General features: G+C 36.7%; 1 protein-coding gene across 14 annotated transcripts in view; it reads right to left on the reverse strand.

Annotated features, from left to right (window-relative positions):
- PAK3 (p21 (RAC1) activated kinase 3) overlaps positions 1-16087 on the reverse strand; it is a 278956-nt gene that overhangs the window by 38456 nt on the left and 224413 nt on the right. For all 14 annotated transcript variants that reach the window (XM_089324121.1, XM_070067235.2, XM_089324119.1 and 11 more), the window contains one exon: positions 11181-11244. In XM_089324121.1, coding sequence (XP_089180247.1) covers positions 11181-11244 — 64 coding nt within the window. The remainder of the gene's footprint in view (positions 1-11180; positions 11245-16087) is intronic.

Raw genomic sequence — 16087 nt, forward strand, 5'->3', positions numbered from 1 at the left:
AAGTGGTCCTTGGTCATGAAGGTGAGAAGCTCTTGCCTTGTATTCATTAAAGCACAGTAGTGTATACACACTCTCAAAGAAAAAGCCAACCATATGTCACACTGATTTTTAATAGAGCTTTGCAACAGGCTGGAGTATATCAAAGAATCTCAATGCATATCTTTATAAAATAAAATTGTAATTCCCTTTAATAAAAGACAGTATCATACAGTATTTTAGGCTGGGAGTAACTCAGAAAGTAAACTAACAAAGAAGGGAGTTAAAAATTCATAATTATATGGAGTGTGAAAATGGTTTACATTGCCAATTTGATGTTTATGCTAACTATGCAATGACATTGATCCCTGTTATTCCTCCATTCCAGTTATATTGAAGCCAGACTGCCATAGGGTGACATTTGCTTATGATGAAGATTTTGTTTATTCCAAATCTCAAGGGAAACTAGAGATCATCCAGTTTGACCTCCTTATTACAGATGAGAAAGCTGAAGTTCAACAACCAAGAGGGTATGACTAATATGACCCAGCTAGTAAGCAACAAAGGTCCCCTAAATGTGAGTTAGAGATCTTTCAATTAACTATATTGTGATTAAAGATTGAACAGACTGTTCAAGCATTGGGCCTCATCATCAATTACAGTGTGAGGAGTCTTGCTGGCTTCTTGGCATCACATTAAATGTTTTATCAACAGTCTCTCCTGTGCTTGCTTCGGCAGCACATATACTAAAATTGGAACAGTCTCTCCCTGACAGGGCCAAGCACTTAATACTCAAATGGAAACACTGCCATCTAGCCTAAAGGGTCTAAGAAGAAACAATTTACTATTTTTTAAAATTTTTTTCACAAGTCAGTTTATTAGCAGTATTCATTAAATTTTGATGTTTTCTACTAAAAGCCAATGTCAAGCCATCATCATGAGTGGTTGCCAAAGTAGGAAAATGGCAGGACTAATAATTTAGATAAATTACTCTCATTTCAGCATAGAAATGGGACAAAGGAGGGAAAGAAGGCAAGGAATTAAAGATAGGCAGAGGCTCTTAGACTGGAAGAAAACAGAAAAGGGGGCTAGTGAACTCAATAAGGTCCAAGGGGAGCCTAGTAGGAATGAGTTGAGGAAGCCAGAAGGATAGGCATTATTCCCCTTTAAGGTCACAAGTATAAATCTGAGGCTAATAAGGTCACAGTCAAGAACTTAATCCCTATTTAGGGTGGTTATTCTTTTGCATCTGCTCCTAGTTCTACTGCTATTCCTGCTGAGAAAGGCTCATTTATTGAACCTTTCTCTCCACCAGCTCCCTGTAGACGATGTCACTTAATGCCCACTCTGTACAACAATATGAAGTAAGTTATATTATCTTCATTTTATAAATGTGGAAATTGAAACTGGGAAATGGTAAGGAGCTTTCCCAAGGTTACACAATTAGTCAGCAACTGAGTTTAAAAATGTGTCAGTTTAACTCCACTCCATGCTCTTAAACAGCAATTCATGTTCTTTACTGGACTTTTGGAATTTTTTCATCAATGCTAAATTCAAGTGTGGTACTTCTTAAAGCTAACACTTGTGTCCGTTATGTTAAGATGCCTCCCTAAAATATTATCTGGTACCTAATTTTCTACTCACTTAGTCCAAGGTCCACATATGCTTTTTGAGACATTAAGTTTGTCCCAAGGCACGATATGCTTGATTCCTTTGGGATAACCATGCAAAAGATGGTCCTGTTTCTGGAAACAATTAAGATTGGTTAGGTGACTGACAATGGACTGAGGCTAGAGTTAGTTATTTTTTTAATTAATTAATTTATTTATTTGAGAGGTAGAGTTACAGAGAGAGGTAGAGACAGAGAAAGAAGTCTTCCATCTACTGGTTCACTCTCCAGATGGCTGCAGCAGCCAGTGCAGGGTCGATCTGAAGCCAAAAGTCAGGAGTTTCTGCCAGGTGTCCCACACAGGTTCATGGGCCCAAGCACATGAGTCTCTTCTAATGCTTTCCCAGGATATAGTAGAAACCTGGGTTAGAAAAGGAGCAGCCGTGATAACTAACAGGCGCCAAAAGTGAGGGCTTAGCCCACTACACCAGAGCACTGACCCCAAATTTTTAAAATTTATTTTCTTTTTAATTTGAAATGCAGAGTTAGAGAGAGGGAGAGACTTTCCATCTGCTGGTTCACTCCCCAAATGGCTGCAATGGTCGGAACTGGGCAATACTGAAGTCAGGAGACAGGAGCTTCATTTGAGTCTCCCACCTGAGTGCAGGGGTCCAAGCACTTGGGCCTTTTTCCGATGCTTTCCCAGGTGCATTAGCAGGGAACTGGACTGGAAGTGGAGAAGCTGAGAATAGAACTGGTACCCATATGTGATGCTGGTGCTGCAGGCAGCAGATTAACCCACTGTGGCACAGCGCTGGCCCTCAAGAGTTACTCTGTAATACTGGATTTTGTCATCTTCTGAGTGCTACAGGAAGTTTCTGCGTATAGGCTTTTATCTAGAAATTGTCTCATTATTTCAATTTCTGCCTATCTTTAATGCTCTTGACACATTTCAAAAAGTTTGTGGAAAATGAAATTAAAGATAATTTTTTCGAAACCTCAATATGTATGGATTTTAATTTTTTTGCAAGAAAATATACTTGTCTTCTAATTCCATTTCCCACCAACTTTTAAGAAGTTTTTCTTTTTACCTTCAAAGTATGTGTGCACGTGCACATACATACAGAGATAACTTCCATCTGCTGGTTCACTCTCCAAATACCTGCAACAGTCGGGGCTGGTTCAGGCTGAAGCCATAATCCAGGAACTCAATTCAGGTCTCTCACATGGATATTGGGAACCCAAGTACTTGAGCTATCACCTGCTGCTTCCAAGGGTGTGCATTAGCAGAAAGCTGGATGAGAAACAGAACCAAGACTCGAACCCATGCTTAAAGCTAACACTTGTGTCCGTTATGTTAAGATGCCTCCCTAAAATATTATCTGGTACCTAATTTTCTACTCACTTAGTCCAAGGTCCACATATGCTTTTTGAGACATTAAGTTTGTCCCAAGGCACGATATGCTTGATTCCTTTGGGATAACCACTCCTAAATGGGATTTGGGATCCCAAGCAGTGACTTACCTGCTGCACTAAACACCCACTGCACCAAGTACCCACCATGCCATGAACTGTTTAAGCACCCATGTACATAGGTATGCATATTTATACTACCATGCATTTACTTGTTTTGTTAAAACATAAGTTCTTTAGGGCTCAGGAATGGTGAAGAACAGTGTTATCACCACATGCAATAACTTTTCTGAAGAGAGTTTCAGAGTGTTTTCCTTTGTGTAATTTATTTCTCAAAAGTACATATTTAAGTTCAAGAAGTATGTACAATCATGTTTTCTCAGTGCCTTTCTAAGTACACAGAATGCAGCCAGGGTCAGGTGGTACAATTTTTAATTGCTAGGATTATGAGCTGGAAAAGGAAATTTTCTGTTCTTTGGCTAGGGCATGAGTTATCCCAGAGAAATCAAGGTCATCTAATTTTAAATAGAGCTGTAGCACATCATGGGTGTATAGTCAGGGAGCTCAATGGGTTTCAGTACAGTGATAATGAGGCCACAGTTACAAGGATTAATCCCTGGAAAGGCCAGATAACTCTCAGTTTACTCAGTCCAACATTCAATCTAAGCAGCTGCTTCAGAGTGTGTGCCACTGGTTTCAAGAGGGCCTGGACAGGAAAGGGTAGCAGGTTCCTTAATACAAGCTCATTACTATGGCTGGAAAAACAATTTAATATACCACCTCTGATAATGGTGGTTGATGGAGTGGCATCGTCTTTCTTTACAAGTCATAGCACACAACACAATGCATTTAAGAGCATTAAGCAGAACAAAGAACATCTTCAATTGCTTCCTAAACATTGTTCTTCACAAATGCTAATGTACTTTCAATCTCCTATATCACAAAGCCTATTATAAATCTCAAACTACATCTACCTGGTGCTCCATAGCAATGTTCTACCTTGTGTGCCCCCAAATATTTCAATGATAAAGCAAATGCTTTTGGATATGTGGTCCTATGTAAAAGATTATTTCTATAAGCGCACTAGACACCACTTATGCTCTTGCCCATAGCCACCCTTAGTTCTGTGCTCTAAAATGCTTTGTCAGGTTCTCTAAACCAAGCTGCTATTCATCAAGTCCTTGAAGAAATAAGTTCCAAAACTATTCATCTACAATATAGGAACTTCATGTCAGAGTAAGAAGTGGGATCCTCATTAAGTAGCAGAGATAAGTCTGCAAAATACCTACCATGATATATTTACTTTCTCAAACATTAAAGCTAAAATTAATTTACAGTGAAAGAGACTGAATGGTTGATTACACATGAACTAGTAGTAAAGTTTGTTTGCAATTATGAATGAATCAATCATATTCACATTTCATGCAATGATATGATTAGCAAAGATCCAGATATTAGACAAAATTCCTTTAGCCAGATGTTTATACCTAGAAGGAAAATGATTTCAAGAAATGCTTGCATTGTCACTTTCTGTTGAGGTAGCTGTGTGGCTGATCTCAATTATGTAAAGATACAACATAAAACAAAGATACTTTGGTATTATACAGACATGGAATATATTGGCTAGTGGACTATTCAGAATAATCTTTTGTTTTCTCACATGGTTTCTTGTTACAGTTCCTTTTTCACACATTTTCTCTTTAAAAAATCACTGTGGGGGACAGGTTTTTAATTATAGTATTATGCCCCCCAAATAAATGAATACAACTGTATTGGCAAGGGTGTAAGCAAAACGGCACTCTCTCATTCATTGTTGATGGAATGCTGAATAGAACAACCTCTATGCAGAGCAACTTGGAAATCAGAAATGCACATATCCTTTCATGTAACAAGTCTGAGGAATTTATCCTAATGATAAATTTTCACAAGTTAGAAATGATTCATTTCTAAAGATCTTCACTGAAGTCTTGTTTGTAACAGGAAAACATCAGAATCACACTAAAAGTCTATCAATAGGAGTCTGGTTAAATAAATTATATTACATGCAAACAGTAAAGCAGTGTGCATCCCATCTCAAAAACACAGGCACCTTACAAAAAGGAGTTACATAATATGTTACCACATTTGTTAAAAATATACCCACAACAGAGAGAGAGTCGGGGGCTGGGGGAGAGAGAGGAAAATGCAGAAATGCATCATATATACAAGCTAAGGAGTTTTTTCCTCCAAAAAACTTCCCAAAAAGTAGGCAGTTACTTTATATTCAAATCATTATGAAATATCTAATGTAATGTGGTACTTTTTCCATATTAACTTATTTTTACCCACAAAGTACAGTTTGGGACAGAATAAAAAGGAAAGGATGTAAATAACTTCTGAAGGTATGACCTAATGACTGCAAATTTTAGATGTTATAACAAACATTTAAAAGCTCTCTTGCAAAACTAACACAGTGAAAGGGGCTCCTATTAGCCAAGGACAGGACAGTCTGACCAGCAAAAGAAGCTGTAATGAATTCAAATGAATAGAAGTCAAAAGTATAAAAACCTATGGGTTTATAAAGGTATCTTTTACATAAATGAGAACATCTTCTTCCTCACCTAAAAAATCAAAACATGTTTCATTAAACACTTTTGGAAGTAACTTAAGTACCAACTCCTAATACTGTGTTGGCAATTGAAAAACTAAGTATTTAAGAAGCTTCTACACAACAAAGGAAACACTCAGCAAAGTAAAAAGGCAAACAACAGAATGGGAGAAAATATTTGCAAAGTATTTATCTGATAAGTAATATCCAGGATGTAAAAGAGCTTAAGAAGCTCAAAAGCAACAAAAAAGTGATCCAATTAAGAAATGGGGAAAGGATATGAACAGGCATTTTTCAAAGGATGAATACAAATAGCCAATAGACACATGAAAATATGCTCAGAATCACTACCCATCAGGGAAACGCAAATAAAAGCCACAATGGGATTTTGCCTCACCTCAATTAGAATGTCAATCATTCAATAATAAAAAAATAACAAATGCTGGTGAGAATGTGGGGAAAAGGTACCATAATACATTGTTGGTAGCAATGTAAATTAGTAAAACCATATGGAAATTTCTCAGAAATCGGAAAATACATTTACTGTATAGCTCAGGTATTCATCTCCTGGGAATTTACCAAAGGAGATGAAAGCATACAAAAGAGTTATCTGTACCTCTATGTTTATAGCAGATAAATTCACAATAGCTAAGATATGAATCAATCCAGATGTCCATCAATTGATAACTGGATAAAGCAATTGTGGTATATATACACAATGGAATACTACTCAGCCATAGAAAAGAATGAAATCCTGACTTTTGCTAAAAAGAAATGATGCACATGAAGATCAATATGCTCAGTGAAATAAGCCAGTCCCCAAAAGACAAATATCATATGTTTTCCCTAATTTGTGATAACTAATATACAGGGTACAAAAATGTAATATATATGGGTAAAATTGACATTATAAAATTTGATTATTTTTATAGCCTATACTCCTGAGGAACATTGAGGAACATTTTTCTACTTATTACTTGTTTAATTCTTTACTTAATGAAGTCACCAGATATATTTCTGAAAAACTCATGTTGTTGGATTAACAATTTAGAGGTATTTCACTTACATTCTTTCCTTTTTTTCAAACTTTGCACACATCTGCTCAAAACCTCTGCACTGGTAGCCAATTACAGAGCACTTTTCACAGCAAACCTTGGGAAATAATGTCAGTTTTAGCCTTCAACTCATAGCTATAGCCTCGAGTGATTAGCCATGCCATTCTGAACTTGATTTATGGAAGATGGAGGCCAATTCTCTGGCCCCAGGCCTGAATGCTGGGAATGCAGAAACCCATACTGGAAAAATTTAGTTTTCCAAGTAGATGAAGGTGATTAATGGAGAGGTTATTCTCAAATCCAGCTCCCAAGAGTGAGCTGTTGTGCTCTGTGGAACTGAAAATGGAATGCTGGCCTGATTATTCCTAGCATCAAATGATTACTGACACCATTTTGAATGTCACAATAATAGGTAAAGCAAAACAATTAAAAATCCTGACTTAATGAAAAGAAAAAAAAACTCTACATATTGAGAATACAGTTGTGTTTGTCTAATGTAGGCCAATAATTTATGGAAAAATCAATTAAGAAACATTTAAGGAAAAATTTAATAAAGCTGTTTTTTAGGCTGGTGTTGTGGCTCACTTGGCTAATCCTGCAGCGCCGGCATCCCAGGTTCTAGTCCCAGTTGGAGCGCCGGGTACTAGTCCCGGTTGCTCCTCTTCCAGTCCAGCTCTCTGCTGTGGCCCAGGAGGGCAGTGGAGGATGGCTCAAGCGCTTGGGTCCCTGTACCTGCATGGGAGACCGGGAGGAAGTACTGGCTCCTGGCTTCGGATTGGCGCAGTGCCGGCCGTAGTGGCCATTAGGAGAGTGAACCAACGGAAGGAAGAGCTTTCTCTCTGTCTCTTTCCCACTGTCTATAACTCTCTCTCTGTCTCTCTCTCTCACTGTCTAACTCTGCCTGGCAAAAAATTTTTTTTTTAAAATCTGGCTTTTAATCTAGAAAAAGAAATCAATATTTTGCTCATTCATTTAAAAATCTAAGAACAGAGAGCAAACAATATACTAACAACAGCAAAAAATAAAACTAGTAAATTAAATGATAAAATCACAGTAAATAGACTTGTTACTGAATGGCATCTTAAAAGCTATGTTAAAAACTGCATCCTGATTTTATAGTATGACCATTTGGGTTTGTGTGCATGAAAATGGGCAGTGAAAAATTAAGCCAAAACACAGGAAAAAGACAGATACACAGTACGCACAGATACCCAAATGATAAAGAATGAAATGTGGTGAAGCAAATCAAGCTATTGTCAGAGAAAAAGAGATGAGGATACTCTGAAAAAAGAGAGAGACAGAGAGACATAAAGCACAAAAAAGACTTGTATGTATAGATGAAAAGATAGAGGAAAGAGGAAAGGACAGTTAGAAAGATATACATTTTAATTAGTTCAATTAATGCTTACTGAGACAAAAACAGACCCAGTGAGATAGGGGCAGCAGATAGGGGAAGCTCTATAGTTCTCTGAGTGTGGCCAAAGTAAACCTGGCTGTTGACCATAACTTTACAAAAATTGTTTTTGAGGGCTTACTTAGTAGAAAAACACTAAAGGAGACAAAAAGGAAAATAAAATAGATTGTATACTCCTTAAGAAACTGAGTTGGGACTATGTTGGTTTCCTCTTTCCTTAAAATGATTAATTTCTTAGGAATTTAAAATAGTTCTTTCTCAACAACAAGCATGAGTTCTGCTTTGACTTTTTATTTTAAAGATTTTACAAAGGTCCTTTCAGAATTTTCCTCTTCACCTTTAGAAAGAAGCATAAATAATAGTGAGAGAGGAGAATCCCTTGTATATGCAAAGTTGCTTAGCAGCCTAATCATTGTTCTTGGAAAATTAGTATTGCTTCATTACTTGATATCTGGGAGATAGTAGAAACCATCCATGATTTTTTTTCTTTTCTAAATTCAATGTTCCTTTTTGCTTAGTTTGATCTTAGTGGGAATGAACAACTAAAGCAAAATTATAACATTTCTCACTCCCACTCTCCCAAAACAATACTAAATAAACTACTTTATGAATAAGTCTTTTCTATTTAAACCTATAACTAAACTGATGCTGTCCCCTAGAAATACAATGCGAGCAATATTCTAAATCTCCTGTAGTTACATTAAAAATTTTAAAAGATAAAATTAATTTTCATAGTTTTATTTAACACAAGTGTATGCAAAGAATTATCATCTCAACATGTAATCAATATAAAATTTATCAATGAGCTACTTTACATTTTTTAATACTTTCTTTTTAAGATTAGGTGTGTGTTTTACAGTTATAGCACATCTTAATTTAGACTAGTGACATTTTTCAAGTGTTCAATGGCTAAACATGTCTAGCGACTACCATATTTAACAACAAAAACCTACAGTGCCAACTTCTACATGTATTGTATATTGCTTCCTATTGTTAGTCTACCAGAGAGCCAAAAAATAAATCTAAAATCCTACTTTTGCTTTCTTAGTATATAAAATTGCCTTTGTTTAACCTGCCTTGTGGTGTTTGACCTTTTGGACATGAAGAAAATTAGCTGAAGTTGATATATGGAGCTGTGGAGGTACAGCTTCTTTACTTGACAAATTAACCAGTGCACCAGAGTTTTAGAAAGAAAACTCCAGTAAGAAATGGCGGCTCTGAAGTCAGCACTCCCCTGTACTTAGGTGGATTGATTAGGCTTCTCTCAGTGTTTTACTTGTATCCTATGTAGCCCTCTGTCAGGCACTTATCACTCTAGACAGTTACTTTGAGTTACTTTGAGGCCCACACCATCATTACCAATTAGTTTCTTTGACACTTAAGCATAGTGCTTGGCACATTGTTGGTGCTCAGTAAATGTCTGCTAAACAAATAAGTGAGTTCAAATACATTCACATTCTCATTTGTACCAGACACAGTTAATGTGCCCTATTGCCACTTATGGCGGTAGCTACTCTATTTGATAACATAGACATAGAACATCTCTATCATCACAACAAGTTTTATTGGACAATGTTGTTCTGGAGCAATAGGTGGAAATATTATTTAACCCATTAGGTGACAGAGAGCCCCTAGAGAACACAAAATTCATCTTACTGTGATCAAGGAAAAATACCAATTATATTAATAAGAAATAAAGAAGCAAAAGCACTAACAGGCATACATTTTAGCCTCCTGAAAAGTTCAAATGCAATGAACGCCATTGTGGTTTCCACTGGGAAAATAAATTTGGCCATATATTTCTCCCTGAGCTTCTTTCTCTATCCAAGGGTCTTCTCATCTTGATTCCCATCATGCATAATCCACACACGTGCCCTTCTTAATCTCTAGTCCCAATGTCTAATGAAGGTTTTCCTTTATTTCCCAAGCTATGTAGACAACTTCAAGAGAAGCTTTAATACAAAGGCTGGGAGTGAGGTAAAGCCAAATAAAATATAAAAATCATTAAAAACAGTGAAGCTCCTCTATGATACATAATTTCCTACATTTAAGAATTCCAGAAAAAGCAGAGAAGTGCTTAAAGAAATCCTACAATCCCTATCTAAAATAACTGGTCTTTAATGGCTGATGAGCAAACACAGTTTTGTAGGCATATTAGCTTATTCCTCTCTTCCCAGTGCCTTGCCTCAGCCAGGAGACATTTGGGGTGCCATCCTGGTTGCCAGCATACAGTAACTGGTATACCCAACTCTATGTCTCCTTTTCCATTTAAAGATACCCCTTATCGCTTCTTGGCCTTTTGGCTAAGATCAAGTGTAAAGACACCCCTTAATAACAATCAATTTCTTTAAAGAAAGTTTCTCAGTTTCAAATACTGTCACCTGCTCACACCCTTAGTTTCGTATTGAGGCCAGAGAGGTATGCCTGATTACAGCTGGCTTGCAGAACTGGTGACTCTCACCTTTAGCTCTAGTGAATGATCTAATGCCATGTCTAGCTGATGATCAGTATTATTTAAGGAAATTTACAAAGTTTAAATTCCTGGACCCAACTCTAGACTTTCAAATCAGATCTCTGGCAACGGAGACTAGAAATCTTTAACATGTATACTTAGTGAAATGATCCACCCTGTCTCACTTGGGGATTACTGATCTGTTTTCTTCATACCCTGTCAACTCTGCCCACCCACCTCTGGATTATTCAGTAAAGATTTCCCCCACCCTTACTCTGTTACTTTCCTGTTTGATAATGAAAAAAAAAATCTTAACTATATCATCCACGTAGATGTAGAAGGAAGAGGTATAAAGGAGATTTTCATACAAGCTAGTAGTTTTATGACCCCACTACTTTTCTAGAGGAATCAGATTGAATCAAACTATACAGGATCAAAATGTCCTTACAAAATTCACTGTCAGCCCAACAATAGCGAATATTCTAGCAGGATGTGTTCCTAGGTTAATTAATAGTCAGCATGCCAGCTGGAAAGGCCAACATTGAGAAGGCAAAACACAAATATAATCCAGGAAATGAGAGGCATAATTTACCAGAAATCCAAGCTGTTATTGAATTTTAAGTGTGTTTCTGGTGCTCATTTTTTGATACTTCAAACAATAATCAATCACTTACCCTTGACCAATTTTTTCAAATCTTGTGTATTTTTTCTTTGGATCTCCAACACTCACAATGCTTCCTAAGAGAGGGATGGGCGGGGATTGAGAAAGAGGAAAACGGAAAGAGATTGAAATTGATGACTGATTTTCCTTTATTTAATAATGAAAATTAAGATGCTAGTGTTAATGACAAATACAAAATTATACTAATACTCCCACATTATTTCTATAATTTATATGAAAATGATACTTTAATTTGGTAAAATAAGAGTGACATATTAATTAATAGAATAATAACCCATTCTTCTTATATCCAAAATTGATATTTGTGAAATAAAAATGATCACAACTCAACTTATAAAATTTCTCATAAAATTATATTATAGATTAGGAGATAAAACACCTAAGCTATTTAAAAATAAAAAGCAAAAAAAAAAACAAATTTAAGAACTTTTGCACACTAATAAAATCATTCTCTTCTCCAAAGAGCTGTGAAGTTGAGCATTATGATATATTTAATTCCACTGGACCAGCATCTACTGAGTTATTACTATGCATCTCATTCTGTGCTAAAGGCAATGGGAAATAGAGAATGGACTGAAGGAGAACAAAGTTTGACAGTAAACTAATGAAACTCACGATTATTAAAAATGCATATCCCTGAACCAAGGACCCCACTAGTGCTCCAAACATTTGAATAACTTAACTGAGATATGATTTGCAAACCATAAAGTTCACCCAGTTACAGTGTACAATGTAATGGTTTTTAATATATTTACCTATTGTGCAAACATCATCATGATCTCATTTTAGAACATTGTCATCATTTCAAAAAAAGAAGCCTTATCCCTATTAGCAGTTATTTTATACTTCTTCAGCTTCCCAAACCATCCATAGGCAGCTACCAATCTACTTTCTGTTTCTATAGATTTGTCAAGACAATTCTCAGGAAGTTATAAGGTACATGAAACCACTAATTTTTCATGTTTGGTTCTGAAACAAATATTTGTTTTGCTATTCAGCAAAGCACTCAGAATATGAATACTTGCTATTGCTCACAGTAAATCCCATAGAAAGGACAGTGATTCTTCAATGCAGTGATCAAACAGGTCCAGAAAAATTCTGAGCACCAGCATCATCAGGGGAAAAAGAGTGCAGCCACTCAAGAGGACTACTTTGAAGCATCATTTGTTTGTATGCCTTTGGCCCTTTTTTCTTCTTTGGAAACAAATATCAGTATACTTTTGAGTTATATCTTAGTGAAACATGGCCAAAGAAATGTAGATGGTAAGAAAAGAATTATATGCAGGAACTAATCAACAGAAGATCTTGAAATTCTACCACCTAATTGTTGCTTTTATACATCCCCTTCTCTGCATGCCCATGGCCACTGCCATTGTTCAGGCTTCAATATCTATTATTCAAACAATCGTGTCCGTCAGAACCTGCTTAAGAGACTGCCTTCTATGGATTTCTTTAGGTTTCCTTCTCAATTTCTTTTCCAAAATGTATTTTGCATATGATGACCACGTAATTTTTTCTGCTGAGACTGTCCTGGACAAAGTGTAATGCACCAATACCCTACTTCAGAATGATTTTATTCTACCATTCATAATCTCTCAGAAGTTCCTCCTCACTATAGGATCAAGCCCACATACTAACCAGGGCATACAAGACCGTTTACCATACAGCACCATTTGGCTACTACCTAACCAGTGTAATTTCATATTCTTCTCCTTTCTCTCTGTCTCTCTGTCTCTGTCTCTCTCTCTCTCTCCCGCTCCCTCACTTCCTTCCTATGCTGGATCTTAGTGATCCTATCACTTTTCAGTATTTTACTTTTCAATCACTTAGGTCTTTGCATATAATTCTTTTCCTGCCCTATCTAACACATGAATTATTATGCTTCATTTAAACATGAGAATATTTTAAACATAACAATTTGATCTCAAATTGCCTTCCTTTGTGAAGTCTGCTCTGATGCTGCTAATGAGAATTACAAACTTTGTAAGGGCAAGAGCTTTGTCTTTTTATTCTTATAACTTCTGTTCCTAGACAGTGGTTGTCACTGAAGTAATGTTTTTTTTGACTAAATGAGAATGAGAAAATATGTATTAAGGTATCCAACTGGCTGGTATAGACAGTATATCATGCTAATTTAGACAATGAACTACTTTCTGCGCTAGTGGACAATATAATTCCAACCTTGATATTATATAGTATACTGTGAAAAAATCAGCTAAATATTTTGCTCCTGGATTATTCCATCAGGTTATTGGCATTTTACATTTTGTTTTTTGTGGGTTTTTTGTGATACAAGTTCATGTTTGAGCTATATTAACCAATACTTAGCTAATATATGAGTTGTTACAATATTTTTCCTTTGTATTGCTAATCTTGGTCAATGGTATCACCAATTTATCTTCTCATAGCTTGATTCAGAAATCTGGGAGTCATCTTTGATGTGTTCCTTACCATCATTGCCCACATGCAGTTGTCCACTGAGCCCCGGGCCTGTGTTTATGTATTAGACATCATTAGGATCTGTCTTCCTTCATTATCGCTTCTTTAGCTGAGCCTTCATCATCTTTTGCCTTGGCTGTTGCACCTGCTTCCTAACTTGATTCCCTAGACTCTGCTCACTCTAGTCCAGGCTCCACATCACTATCAGGACACTCGAAGTGTAGGGTTGATTATGTGATTCTCTGGTTCAAGATTCCCTAATACCTACAGGAGAAAGCCCAAACTCCACAGTATGGAGTACAAGGTTCCTGATGATCTGGCTTCTGTTTCTTTTTCCATCTCATGTCTCACCATTTTAGTACTAGAACCTTATGTTCTGACCATAACAAATTAATTGCAGTATATGTTCAGCTCAAACTTAACATTCAACTTCCTCTCCTACAAATTCAGTGTCACCCTTCATCACTGACTCTTTATTAAAGTAACCTTAAATATACTGGAGGTCCCAGATATATGTCTTTAGGTCTTCTTTTTTATTTATTTATTTATTTATTTTTGACAGGCAGAGTGGACAGTGAGAGAGAGAGAGAGAGAGACAGAGACAGAGAGACAGAGAGAAAGGTCTTCCTTTTGCCGTTGGTTCACCCTCCAATGGCCACCGCGGCCGGCGCGCTGCGGCCGGTGCATTGCACTGATCCGAAGGCAGGAGCCAGGTGCTTCTCCTGGTCTCCCATGCGGGTGCAGGGCCCAAGGACTTGGGCCATCCTCCACTGCACTCCCGGGCCATAGCAGAGAGCTGGCCTGGAAGAGGGGCAACGGGGACAGAATCCGGCGCCCCAACCGGGACTAGAACCCGGTGTGCCGGGTGGAGGATTAGCCTATTGAGCCACGGCACCGGCTTTAGGTCTTCTTTACATGCCATCCTCTGCCTGACAGGTCCATCTCATATTTTCTTCATGGCACATCATTTCTGTTTGTGTTTAAAAACTCAGCTTAGATGATGTCTCTTCTAGAAAGACTTTCCTGACTTCTTTGAATACAGTTAACAAAGTCCCTTCTCTGTGCTACTGCTGAATTCTCTCTTTTTCTCTCTTTTGCTTTAGCACTTGTTCTCTTTCTCTGTACTTAATGTATCAAATATCTATCTTTTTGAGACTCCCTTTTTGATTGTGTGTTAAGGACAAGAGTCACAGCTTATTCATCTTCATACCCTCAGTGCCTCCTCACAGAATGCTGCATATGGAATATATCAGGTACTCAATAATTGTTGAATTAGATACAAATAAAATTAGGCACTTTTTTTCTAAATGTCCCAGAGTTTAAGACAGGGGTTGCAGAATGTATTTTACTTGAGCTATATCTATAGAATGCCATCAATTTAGCAATTGCTGAGTTGTTATTTTATTTTTCAAATCATGTAACAGATTTCCACAAAGCTGAGAGCCAGTCTTATCCATATTAGTTATTAATGGGTAAAGGTCTGTTTTTTTTAGTGAAATGATGATTTTAAAATCACTTGAAACTATCATTTTATTCAGTTGATCTTCAGTATATGAAGGTAATTGAAAATGAAAATCGATGAAGGGCAGGATGGGAGAGGGAGTGGGAGAGGGGAGGGCCACGGGAGGGAGGGAGGTTGGCAGGGGGGAAGCCACAACAATACAAAAGTTGCACTTTGTAAATTCACATTTATTAAATAAAAAAACTATATAACAAACAAACAAAAAAGAAACAGAAAAAAAAAGAACTTAATACTTTACCCTTTTAGTATTTTTTATGTTCTACTTAAAACTATTGGTTGAACTCTGTAATTAATACACAATTACTCTTAGGTGTTTAATTAATGCTATAACTAGTACTCAAATAGTATTTTACACTTTGTGTTTCTGTGTGGGTGCAAACTGATGAAATCTTTACTTAATATATGCTAAATTGATCTTCTGTATATAAAGATAATTGAAAATGAATCTTGATGTGAATGGAAGGGGAGAGGGAGTGGGAGAGGGGAGTGTTGTGGGTAGGAGGGAAGTTATGGGGGGGAGCTATTGTAATCCATAAGCTTTACTTTGGAAATTTATGTTCATTAAATAAAATAAAATATAAATTAAAAAATCACTTGAAACCATCATTTTATTCAGCAGTTTACAATCTTCCAAGAGAGTTTTACCCTTAGTTGCTGAGCAAACACTTTTCCAAAGACTGAGAAAAAGCAAATAAGCTTCAGCCCAAGCCACTTTCTGAATTATGGCCAATTCCAATTGGCTGGGTTCAGTTAATGAGGCTTTATGGCAGTAAATTATTCAAGTTTATTTCCATGGTATGCAGAGTTAAAAGAAAAAAATACTGGAAATAAATCTTTTCACAAGGATTACCAAAAGACAACCATTTTGATGAGATTATGCTTCTGAATTGAACTGCTATTCAAATAAAATGGCGTCCCCACACCCACTATCCTTCACA

This window comes from Oryctolagus cuniculus, chromosome X (assembly GCF_051225735.1).
Source record: "Oryctolagus cuniculus isolate XC-2025 breed Fujian yellow rabbit chromosome X, ASM5122573v1, whole genome shotgun sequence".
In the NCBI taxonomy this organism is placed as follows: domain Eukaryota; kingdom Metazoa; phylum Chordata; class Mammalia; order Lagomorpha; family Leporidae; genus Oryctolagus; species Oryctolagus cuniculus.